Here is a 12,894-nt window from a genome sequence, read left to right as displayed (position 1 = left end):
CTTTATTTCCTTAATTGCATTCAAAATGAATTCTGTTGAGATAAAATATAATTTTATTCCTAGTTCTATTTGGCTATGTATATATATATGTTTAAAAATAATTGTTCTCCTCTGAGAGCAGTACAAGACAGACAGACATAAATTTTGTACCCATGTCAATTACAGTTTGATCATCAATCATGTAGTCATTACCTGCCTTTACCAGTTGACATATAGTGGGGAGTATGGGAAGTGCCGAATGCCTGACTATAAATCAACTCCTCCTCTGGGAGGTGAGCTTATTCTTTGAAATGTGGGGTTTTTGAGCATCTGGACACAGTTTGGGAGGGAGGAAGTGGTATGGAATCTCTGGGTGAACTGAATCTCCATTTCCTAGCTCTTTTCTGTGGTGACCTCTCAGAGATCCCTCCTCAAATCGTGCTAAGGTCTGTCAGGGGTTAGGGGGTTAACAGTGGAGTGAGCCTCTGGAATCTCAGTGGCAGGGTCGGGAATCAAAGGGGACTGTGCTCCTTTCCTGGGCTTGTCACATCCATAAACACCACATTCACCCAGAGACAATGCTGTAAGGGGGTGGGTAAATGACAAACAAATCAATTCCATCCTGAAAACAGGCCAAGGCTTTAGACATCGACTTTCCTGCACTGACTTTGGCATCAGTGTCTTTTCTCCAACTATCCTGACAAACTTTGGACTCTGAAAAGTTCCTTTGCACCAATTAAGCAAATCATCATTTATTAGCATCTTAAGCAACCTCTGGCTGCTTTAGATGACTTTCATTTTTCTTTGTCCTGGATATTTTTAAATGACAGGTAAAAATATATATTATCAGAGCTGTATGAGATAAAAATGTTTGCCCTGAAGGGAATACACTCTTGATTTAGCTAAAGCTTCACTTTAAAGAGTATATCTTAAATAGAAGATACAGTATTATAAGAAATTAAAATATGACAAATTCACCAGGAAACGGTCTATATTTCTCTGCTATAATACTTTTTATGCAGAGTCTTTTTAAAAAACAAACAAAACAAGGTAAACTTGGTAAATGGAACAGAAGAATGAAGCGGCAGAATGAAAAGCATACTTATTCTGAGACCAGGGCCATGTCCTGAAAAGAAAGTGGTTCCTGTTAGTTGCCAAAAAGAGAAAAATGCTAGATCTCTGTCTCTCATGCATAACAGTACAGTAAGAAAAGTGCGTCTCAGCTGAATAGAGCAAGAGACCAACACTTTCTGCCAGATTTGGAAGAAATTTCTCTTCTCTATTAGTTCTTTATTAACCTTTTGATTAACTGCTATTAAACACTCCCTAGCACTGTAATAATTGCTTTATATAACTCACTTTATCATCACAACTATAAGGACAGGGAATATTATTAGCCCCATTTTACAAATGAAGGAACTAAGGCTCAGAGAGGCCAAAGAACTTGCTCAAGGTCACACAGCTAGTAAGTTGCAGTACCTTTGCCAGTCTGATGCCCAAACCTTTCTTCTGAACGTTTATTCTATGTATGATACTTCCCTTATCTACTAACAATGCTGAGTTCACTGAGAATTGAGAAACCACTTCCATGTAAAGTACTCTCAAGTACTTCATGCAATCCTAAACTACTCAATACAACTTTTCTGTAGGACTTTTCTACCCCTATCCCCGCTCCATCACCAAGCACTATATTCTCCACCGGGGATGGAGGGAATAGCAAGGACAGGGAGTTAAAGCTGGCACCTTTTCGAAGCATTTTGCTCCAAGAGTGTCTCACTTTGTTACCTTATAAATGGACGACTACAAAGAGCCAAAGAGAACAACAGTCTGCCCACCCTTCACCCCCTCATTTAACCCAACTTACTCCATGGAGTCGATGATTTTTTTTGGCTCCACAGGGCATGGATAGATGACTTCATCAATGTGCTTCAGGTTACAATTTGAAAAGGCAGTAGAGATGTGTATGAAGGCTTCCAAGTTTGGCATCTGACTGGCCATGAGCAAGAGCTGCTGGGTGGCAGTGACGTTAAGCTGCACGGCATGTCTGGAGAAGATTAGACAGAAGGAAATGCAGTGAGGCAACTCACATCCCGTTTTGCTGGAACTGCGCCCACTCCAATAACTGGCATATCCATCTGATTTTTGTGGCTGCATCAAAGTACCAGGAAGAAAAGTACAGGTCATGGCTGCAAAGTTATGTGATACTTGGAATGTGTAATATGTTGATGATGTTTTCTGTGCACATAAATCCTATGGTGCATGTTGCATTTAGAGGTCACGTGGTTCTAAATCAACTGGAAGGAAAAAAAATGCAATCCTCTGAATTTATAAAGGGGCTTCTTAAGCAGCCATTAAAAGAATAAAAAACATAAATTAGGCATCTAATTTAAATTAGAAAATTCAAATAAATTGGAGGAAAGCAACAGTGAATACAGAATGAGAAATATGTTTCTATTGCAAAGGTACAGGTCAGACATAAATAATGATGTCGATAGAGAACAGATGTGGTTGCCAAGGGGGAGGGGGGTGGGCGAGGGACAGATTGGGAGTTGCGATTAGTAGATGCAAACTATTATATACAGGATGGATAAACAACAAGGTCCTACTGTAGAGCACAGGGAACTATATTCAATATCTTGTGATAAACCATAATGGAAAAGAATATAAAAAAGAACATATATATATGTATAACTGAATCACTTTGCTGTACAGCAGAAATTAGCACATTGTAAATCAACTTTACTTCAATAAAAAAAACTGATGTCAAAATCCTGAATTTTACCTAATAGAATACAAAGCTATATAAACATGTGATGACAATGAAATAGTTCTTTCTAGAAATACATGTTTCATACAAAATCAGGAAACCTATTAATCTAACTCAAAAAGAGAAAAAAAATACATCATCATGTATATATATATACTTTTTGAAAAGTTTAAAAATGACATTCAATATCCATTTCCAATTCAATTTTTATAAATTCACTAAAAGAGGAAGAAAATGATTTAAAAAATGTATATTTTAATTTGCTAGCCTGTGTCATGCTTAATGGTGAAAAGTAAGGAGCACTGATTTTAAAGTCGGGCCAAGAAGAATGCCAACAATCACTACTGCTTAACACTGCTCTGAAGTTCCAGCCTTATAATTAGAGAGGAAAATAAAATTAATAAGTACAAACACTGCAAAGGCAATCCAGAAATGACTATCAGATTATATAATTGTATATCTGGAAAACAAACAGGAGCAGCTGAAAAAACTGGAATGAACAATAACATAATTCAGTAAGGTGTCCACTTAGAAAAGTTATATAAAAAAATCACTAGTTATCCTATATAGAAACAAAAATTAGAGACTATAATGGAAGAAAGGCACATATTCAAAAAAGAACATTTAAAACATATATCAAATTAATAATAAATGAATAGACTTTATATGAAGAAAATGATAAAACTTCATTAAGGTTCATAACAGAAAAACTGAATAAACAGAGACATATATTGTTCTTGGATAGGAAGAGTCAATGTTTTAAATATGTTGTTTTTTTAAATCAATCTGCATATTCAAGGTAATCTCAATCAAACTCCCAACCCTTGAAAAAACTTGGCAAATTTATTCTAAGTTTAATCAAGAGGTGAGAATAGTCAGGGAAATTCTATAAAAAGAGAAAAATGTGTGTATAGTTGCTTAATAAAATAAGAATCGAAGTCATTAAAGTACTGTGGTACTGGAAGAGAAAGCCTAATTAATGGAATAAAAGAGTTCAGAAATAGGAATTTAATATCCTATGAGAGTTTCCTTTCAAACAAAAAGTGAAAAGAAATCATTTAATAAATGTTGTTTAAAGAATAACCATCTTTTGGTAATAAAAAAATACTGTACATTCACGCCTACATCGCTCTTTTTTTTTTTTTTTTAAAGATTTATTTATTGATTGATTGATTGATTGCTATGTTGGGTCTTCGTTTCTGTGCTAGGGCTTTCTCTAGTTGCGGCAAGCGGGGGCCACTCTTCATCGCGGTGCGCGGGCCTCTCACTGTCGCGGCCTCTCTTGTTGCGGAGCACAGGCTCCAGACGCGCAGGCTCAGTAGTTGTGGCTCACGGGCCTACTCGCTCCGCGGCATGTGGGATCCTCCCAGACCAGGGCCCGAACCCGCGCCCCCCGCACTAGCAGGCAGACTCCCAACCACTGCGCCACCAGGGAAGTCCCATCGCTCTTCTTTTTATGGAATTTTCCTGACTATTATTCTTTATAGCTAAATAAATTTTAAATGGGTCAAAGATTTAAGTGTAAAAATAAAACAATAAAAATACTGGAAGAAATTATGAAAAACTGTGTAAATAATAAAATAGAGCTGAGGACAAATGATAAACTGTTAAAATATTTTGAGCCTTATAAAAGACAAAGAGTTAATATGCTAAATCTTCCAAGAAGTCCTAAAACTGACAAGAAAAAAATGTTTCAAGAGAAAAATAGGTGAAGAACATAAACAGGCATTTCACAAAAGAATAAAATGCCAATCAGCATGTAAACATCTTCAACCTTTCTGATTAGCAAAGAAACAGAAATCAAAATATGCAATGCTATTTGCATTATAATATTGACAATGATAAAAAGAATTAAAGAATTATAATATGGTACTGTTGTGGGTGTTAGAAATGAGCATTCATATGCACAAGAACAGTGTAAATTAATACCACCTTTATGGAAAACAACTTAGCATTATATATCAAAATATAAACTGTTCATAACCTGGACACATCTAGTATGTGTCTAACAATTCTACTTCTGGGAATTTACCCAAAGGGAAAAAAATGTATTCTACACAGATGTTCACTGCAGAGCTGTTTGTAATAGTGAAAAGCTAGAACACTCTAAAAAACATCCATCAATACAGAACTGGTTGAGTATATTGTATACATGTACAATGGAATGTCATGTAGTCGTTACAAATTATAATAGAATATCAATTGACAAGGAAAGATATCTAAAAATAAAATTGAACAGGTTGCAAAAAACATCATTCTCAATGTGATGCCATTTTTTTGGTGAAATTGAACTAAATCTATTCTATTATGGATGTATAAAGAAAAGCTGAGGGACTTCTCTGGTGGTGCAGTGGTTAAGAATCTGCCTGCCATACAGGGGACAAGGGTTTGATCCCTGGTCCAGGAAGATCCCACATGCCATGGAGCAACTAAGCCCGTGAGCCACAACTACCGAGCCTGCGCTCTAAAGCCTGCAAGCCACAACTACTGAAGCCCGCGCACCTAGAGGCCGTGCTCCGCAACAAGAGAAGCCACCACAATGAGAAGCCCGCTCGTCGCAACAAAGAGTAGCCCCTGCTCGCCGCAACTAGAGAAAGCCCGTGCGCAGCAACAAAGACCCAACACAGCCAAAAATAAATAAATAAATATATTTTTTTAAAAAAGAAGCTGAAATGGATGGTCTTCACAATATTAAATGGTTAACTCTGGATGGTAAGATTTTGGAGAAGTTTTACTCCTTTGTATTTTTTTTTTTTCATTGAGAATATCTCTTTTTTTAAAAAAAGAAACCATAGGAACTTCCCTGGTGGTCCAGTGGTAAAGAATTTGCCTTCCAATTCAGGGGACATGGGTTCCATCCCTGGTCTGGGAACTAAGATCCCACATGTTGCTGGGCAACTAAGCCCGTGTGCCACAGCTTCTGAGCCCATGCACTCTGGAGCCCGCGTGCCACAACTAGAGAGAAAACCCGCATGCCACAACTAGAGAAGAGAAATCCCATACACCACAACTAGAGAGAAGCCCTCGTGCCACAACAAAGAGCCCGTGAGCTGCAACTAAGACCCGACGCAGCCAAGAATAAAATAAATAAATAAATATTAATAAAATAAAATAAAATGGAAATCATAGTGAAACTTACACACATACGCGTGCACACACATGTATAATACAAGTCATGAGAGAGGAATGGGGATGTACCTCAGGTGGTCATCAAAGCGCACAGTAGCCGCACAGTGGAAGATGATGTTTGTGTAGGAAAGAAGCTCCTGCATGTCCTCCTTGCTGATGGCAAAGTCATTCTGATTGAGATCTGCAGAAATAGCTCGGATCTTCTCATGCACATTTGGACAAACTTCTTTGACTTTTTCAAATAGCTAAAATATAAATATAAATCATCAAAGATCATAATCACCATCACACTGTTCTTATTTTCACTGACTTGTTTCATTATAATTCTCAAAAACTGGTTTTAGTTGTAATAATATGACTCAACAATTTGCTGTATTGCATGCAGTTCAAGGTCAATTTAGTATAATTCCTGCTCCTCTTAATTTGATAAAATTTGAAAAAGTCAGTTCCAATAACCAGTAAGGAGTGTATTTTGAACTTTTCCTGCAGGGTGAAGGAGGGGTAGTAAGTCATCCATATCCTGTGCCATCCTCTCTTCCCATCCAGGGCAGCTTCAGGTTTATACATGATGATTGTTTCCATTTCTGCCTGGGAAATACTGTTTTCAGTGCAAAATTACCAGCCTTTACACAGCCTTGACAAATTACGAGCAAAATCACCAGCCTTTAAGAAGGTCTCATGAGCACAGGTTCAAAACAACTTGGTTAATTGTACCAGATTAACAAGATGTCTTAGAAGCACAAAGATAATTAGAAAAAAACGAATTAAAACTTGTAATGGGTAAAACAAAAATTTTATATAATCTCATTCTAATATAAATGGCAGTTATTGTCTAGTAAGAGGATTACATGAGCTCATGTACTTTTTATAAGATTTTAATTGATTTTTTAATGTTCTAATTTATTTATACAGGGAAAAGGAAAGAGCACTGGATGTTTTAGCTTTTATTACAATTATTCAGATGAAACAGAGTCTCTACTTTCCCCTCCACACAGAAGTTCTCAGATTAAATTTGTATTTTCCATTTTCTCAGAAAATAACAATTTTAATGAAGTGATCTTGGTTCCAACCTACTTTGATAAAATAAAATTTTATCGTAGTATTGGTATGGTATGTTAACAGTGAGGATGAGAAAAGTAAGGTTAAATGTTTAGAAAGGTTAAGAGCAGAGAAAATTAGTCCACGTTTTTAATAGTAATATAGCAGTGGAGACGAACAATCCTTTTCTCCCTTTTAACCCCAAAAGAATGTTTTCATCTGTTGCTTGATCCTGAGCAGAAGGCTTCTCCTCCCCATGAGAGAGCTACCCAAGGCTTTTCTGTCGGGTAATAAGAAGTTGATCTCAGGTATTCAGAGAAATCATGTCTCATTTGTATCAGGCAAGACCATGTTCAGAGGAACATGGAAATTTAATGAAGCCAACTAGGGAAGGGAATAAAATCCATGTACTGACCTGACAAGATAATATACTTCTACGATTTTCCTGCACTATAAGATCGGCCTTTTAAATAAGTGTTACTATAATTCTGAAAATAATTCAGAAGTTAGGTCAATCCTCAATGCTTTTTTGACATCTGGGATTGAAAAGTCTCTGAGGGACATTCTCAAAACAGGTTATTCTGGTTCTTTCAGAAAGATATTTAATAGCTTTCCAGGAATAATGGATCATAAGCATGCTAGTATTTGCTTTCCCCAGTCAAATGTTTTCCTTTGTAGTTTGTGTTAATTGTACAACAAACACAGGTAGGATATTTTTGGATAAATTTATGTAACATTTGTACAATTACCCCCCTTTTTAATAACTGCATTTGTAGAAGGATCTTTTTTGAGTCATGATAGATTTTATTCACAAGAACTCTGTTTAAGGTTCTGTGGAGTCTGACTTTGGCCTGTGATGACTTCTGGCTGCTTGAGAGCAAGACGTGGAAAATGACGTGTGTCCACCCTTCTGGCAATGGGGCTGCTCACAGATGATGTAAGCTGCCATACATAGATTTTCTGTTGCCTTTGGTTTTTATGACTTTAAAAGGCAGAGGATATTGTTATACTGTATTGTACTTTCAGACCACTGTGCAATGTTGAACAGCACCAAGATACATTTACAGCATTACTATTTTAGGAGATAATTACTATTTGGGGAAATAATGTCCCAATCTACATCCTATTTATGGATTTATATTTTCAAATGAGAGGGGATATCTGAGTGAACACAGTGTAATTTAAAAAGATGTTTAAGTTTTCTGATCTAGTTGGTATTGATTACAATCAGCTGAAATAAATAAATGAATTGGCTGCATCAACTCAAACCACAGTGCTAAATTAGGGTCTCATTTTACTATATTAGCCAGGCCTAATAATATGACTTGCTTTGTCTGGAATCTCAGCCTACAGCTGTAGCTTCTAACAAAATAATACTCCTTAAATGTTGGTACATCCTAAATAGAGTGCTAGAGATTACAGCAAACTGCCATGTAACAGGTCAGTGCCTTTCAAAGTGTTATCCCCCAAGTGAACTGCATTGAAATCACTAGTATGGAAGAAGAACCAACGCAGGCATAAATAAATAAATAAATAAATAAATAAATAAATAAATAAATAAATAAATAAAAGAGAAATCACTAGTATGCATCTTAAATATGTATATTCCTGGACCCCATTCCATAATCACCAAGTAAGAAATCACTGGGGCATGCCCAGGAGTTTGCATTTCACGTCGTTTCATAGTTGATTTTAACTGAACCCAAGACGAGAACTTCTCTAGTTGGATTGTTAAATAACTGATGAACAATTGTGTATGACTCATTTCCCTTTTCAACTGCCCAGGGCAGTTACAAGACATCAGTGGTTTTCAAACTGTGTTGGTATAAGAAAAATCTAGGGACCAATTAAAAATGATGTCCTTACTCCACCCTCAGAGATCTTGACTCAGATCTAGGGACCAATTAAAAAGATGTCCTTACTCCACGCTCAGAGGTCTTGACTCAGTAGTTTTGATATGTAACCCAAGAGTTGTATTTCTTAACCATCTCCACAGATAGGTCTGATGGTCCAGGTCCATACTTAGAGAAACAGTGACTCCAAAAATTCATGTCCATTTTAAAATTCTGGGCTTAAATTCACCCTCTGGCTTGTAAACTCCTTGATTCTCTTATATCTCTTTATGCTTGACAGCACCCAGTTCATTGAAACGACTCAAATTTTGCTTGTTAAATTGAAATTAATTACTGTAAGAATACTAATAGAACCATAAATGGGAGCTTGATTCCTGAAATTGGTTACCAGCTCTTTTGTATTGGTGGGATAAAAGACAGCAAGTAACTACTGCTAAAAGAAGACACAAAGTGTTCCCTTGGGTCCTCTGTATTAACTACCAAGGTGTGGGGGGGCATGGAAAGGCTCAGAGCAGACCCTTTTCTTTTGTAATAATGACAAGACTAAACGACAGATGAAATGATGCAAATGGATCCTCAATAGATACCAGCCCTTCTGAAAGTTTTTTTTTTTTTCTTTTGGATAAGACATTTATTAAAGGCAAGAAAAAATACGTGGAATAAAAATGAGTTAAGAAAAAATAAAATTTCAAAAATTTCAGTGAAGGCCCACCAATAAAGAACTTAATATAATTATTTTAGATTCTAAGAGTTTATCATCTTCCTTCTCATATATTATTTAATGGCATAGGACTGAGATGGTAAAGCGTTGAATAACTACTTGCTATTTTTGAACACTCAAGACTGCTGCTTTTCCATTTTAGGAAACCATGTTCTTGACAGGAGGAAGACACATTTCTGTGGTCACTGAAAGATAACAGCTGTGAGGTGATCTAAGCATCTCAAACTGATAACAAAGCAATACATTTTTCTTGGAAAGTTTAGGAGTGTTCCATTAATTTGACATTATACAGGCAAGTATTTCTCTCTCTTTCAATTTATTTTTTAAACATGAGAGACTATTATGGCAATAGTTACTTATAGCTCAGAGGCAGGAGAGAAACTTTGAAAATCATAAGTAAGAATATTGACAGAAAGAGAACTTTTTGGATTCAATAAACTCCTTAGGTATAACTTCTGTGGCCAGAGACTAAGACTGCATTTTTATTAGAAGCAGGAATTGGGCAAGGAGTGGAGGGCATGACATTTATATAATGCTTTTGAAACAATGTTCAGGCCCTGCACTTGGACTTCTACAGTCAATTTGTTATCCACATGACCTAACTTGTGAGGCATCTTGGAGTCACTACCTCCTGAAGACTATTAAATGTAATCATTCCTTTCTAATCATGAGAGTCTTTGATCTTTATTCAGTCTACTGATTCCCTCTCTTCAAATATAATTATATTATTTAGTCACAATAACCCACCAAAATTTGCTTAGTATTTTTATTTTGTGAAAAAAAAAGTTAGGTCCCTTAAACTAAAGTGCAATCTCTATGGAATATTTGGCATCCCAATGAAAAAGAGAGCCTGTAACATTTATCATAGAAATTTTAGAGTGCTGAGTAAAAGCAAATCAACGAATTTTGCAAGTTAGCTCTTGAACAAGAAAGACATTAAGAAAGGCTATATATAATCTAAGTTGAGAACAATTAAATACAAATAAGTGCATGTAAATTTAGGCAAAAAACCATCATACCTAATGTAAAGATTCACAAAATTCACAAAACGTTAGGATTTTGCTAGTTCACTACTAACTTCCGTAAGATATGAAGGATTAACCTAGAAGTTCTTACTGCTTTAGTGAGGACCACTCTATAGCACCATAAAGCAGTCTGGTGTAGTACTAGATTGTCAAATTTTTGCATACAGTAGGGTTGCTTGAGAAGTTGTTTAAAAAGACAAAAAACCCAAAAAACCCAGATGTACTGACCCTAGAGATTCTGACTGAGTTCTGAGTTGAAGCTTGGGCACCTGGAGTTTGTACAAGCTCTATAATGAGTCTGATACACACTGAAGGTGTGAACCATTGGTGTATTAGAAAGATCCCAGGCTCTTTGGAGTCAGGAAGGCTAGGGTTTGAAGCCTAGTTCTGCCATTTATTAACTGTGTGACTGGGGTAAGTTACTCACCTCACGGGGCCTCCATGTCTTTATCTGCATATTTATCTAAAATGTCAGTCAAAAGACTGTCTCATTCTGTGATCTCAGAGAACTAATAATTCAGCATATATTCTGCTATTCTTTTTTATTTCTACTTTTTTTTCCTCCAGTTTTATTGAGAAATAATTGGAATACATGATTGTATAAGCTTAAGAGGTACAGCATGATGGTTTGATTTACATATATTGTGAAATGATTACCACAATAGGTTCAGCTAACATCCATCTTCTCATATAGATACAATAAAAAGAAAAGAATGAAAAAAAGGAAAAAATGTTCTCCTTGTGATGAGAACCCTTAGGAATTACTCTATTAACAACTTTCCTGTATATTATACATATTCTGCTATTCTTGAAAACAATTTTGCATTTAACAAAATTATAGTTCACTTTACATAAGAATCTACAATAAATGCTAGAGGTGACACAGTTCATCATTTTGTTAATGCTCTGTTCCCATGCCAAAGGCCTGTTTCACAGAGTTCTTTGAGAATAAGTACCTGGTTAGAGGAAGCAATTTCCTAGGGGTAGCAATGCAATTCAGGGGGGAAAACATGGGCTTTGGAGATAAGAGAACTGCATTTACAGTCTGCTTTTTCACTACCTTGGTACTTCCTTTGATAGGTGACAACTTTCTTGGAGTAATTTCTCATCTGTGAGGTAGCAATAAGGCATACCACAGAGTTTTGTGAGGATTAAATAGGGTAATAAAAGTCAGATGCCTAGCATAGTGGCTCCCACTTAGTATGTTTCTAATAATAGGAATACTTCCTTTCTGCTTCCACAGAAATACTCCATTTTCAAAAGCTGCTAATCAGACAGCTATGTGTGTATCTGTGTGTATTTGTGCGTCATCCCAAGGTTTCTGATTATACCATGTGATCCTGATACCTCTGAAAACCGTATATATTCCAGAGTGTTGACTTAAAAAAAAATACACAAAGTGAGAGCTGAGAGTTAAGTTTTATTTGGGGCAAAATGAGGACTGAAGCCCAGTAGACAGCACCTCAGATAGTTCTGAGAAACTGCTCCAAAGAGGTAGGGGGGAAGATCAGTATATATGTGATTTTGGTGAAGGGGGAGTACATGCAATCAAGCATATATATATATATATATATATATATATATATGTATGTGTATATATATATATTTAACATCTTTATTGGAGTATAATTGCTTTACAATGGTGTGTTAGTTTCTGCTTTATAACAAAGTGAATCAGTTATACATATACATATATCCCCATATCTCTTCCCTCTTGCGTCTCCCTCCCTCCCACCCTCCATATCCCACCCCTCTAGGTGGTCACAAAGCACCGAGCTGATCTCCCTGTGCTATGCGGCTGCTTCCCACTAGCTATCTGTTTTACATTTGGTAGTGTATATATGTCCATGACACTCTCTCACTTTGTCCCAGCTTACCCTTCCCCCTCCCCGTATCCTCAAGTCCACCTCTAGTAGGTCTGAGTCTTTATTCCTGTCTTGCCCCTAGGTACCCCATGACCATTTTGTTTTTTTTGTTTTTTAGATTCCATACATATGTGTCAGCATATGGTATTTGTCTTTCTCTCTCTGACTTACTTCACTCTGTATGACAGACTACAGGTCCATCCACCTCACCACAAAAAACTCAATTTCGTTTCTTTTTATGGCTGAGTAATATTCCATTGTATATATGTGCCACATCTTCTTTATCCATTCACCTGTTGATGGACACTTAGGTTGTTTCCATGTCCTGGCTATTGTAAATAGAGCTGCAATGAACATTGTGGTGCATGACTCTTTCCGAATTATGGTTTTGTCAAGGTATATGCCCAGCAGTGGGATTGCTGGGTCGCATGGTAGTTCCATTTCTACATTTTCAAGGAACCTCCATACGGTTTTCCACAGTGGCTGCATCAATTTACATTCCCACCAACAGTGCAAG

At 36.5% G+C, this 12,894-nt stretch overlaps 1 protein-coding gene across 4 annotated transcripts in view; it reads right to left on the bottom strand.

Annotated features, from left to right (window-relative positions):
* FAR2 (fatty acyl-CoA reductase 2) overlaps window positions 1-12,894 on the bottom strand; it is a 151,381-nt gene that overhangs the window by 21,707 nt on the left and 116,780 nt on the right. For all 4 annotated transcript variants that reach the window (XM_036867073.1, XM_036867072.1, XM_036867071.1 and 1 more), the window contains 2 exons: window positions 5,945-6,120; window positions 1,844-2,023 (listed from right to left, as the gene is read on the bottom strand). In XM_036867073.1, the coding sequence (XP_036722968.1) occupies window positions 1,844-2,023; window positions 5,945-6,120 (356 nt within the window). The remainder of the gene's footprint in view (window positions 1-1,843; window positions 2,024-5,944; window positions 6,121-12,894) is intronic.

This window comes from Balaenoptera musculus, chromosome 10, assembly GCF_009873245.2.
Source record: "Balaenoptera musculus isolate JJ_BM4_2016_0621 chromosome 10, mBalMus1.pri.v3, whole genome shotgun sequence".
Classification (NCBI taxonomy): Eukaryota; Metazoa; Chordata; class Mammalia; order Artiodactyla; family Balaenopteridae; genus Balaenoptera; species Balaenoptera musculus.
Note: the sequence above shows the minus strand (reverse complement) of the source record. Positions and strands in the feature narration are given on the sequence as shown.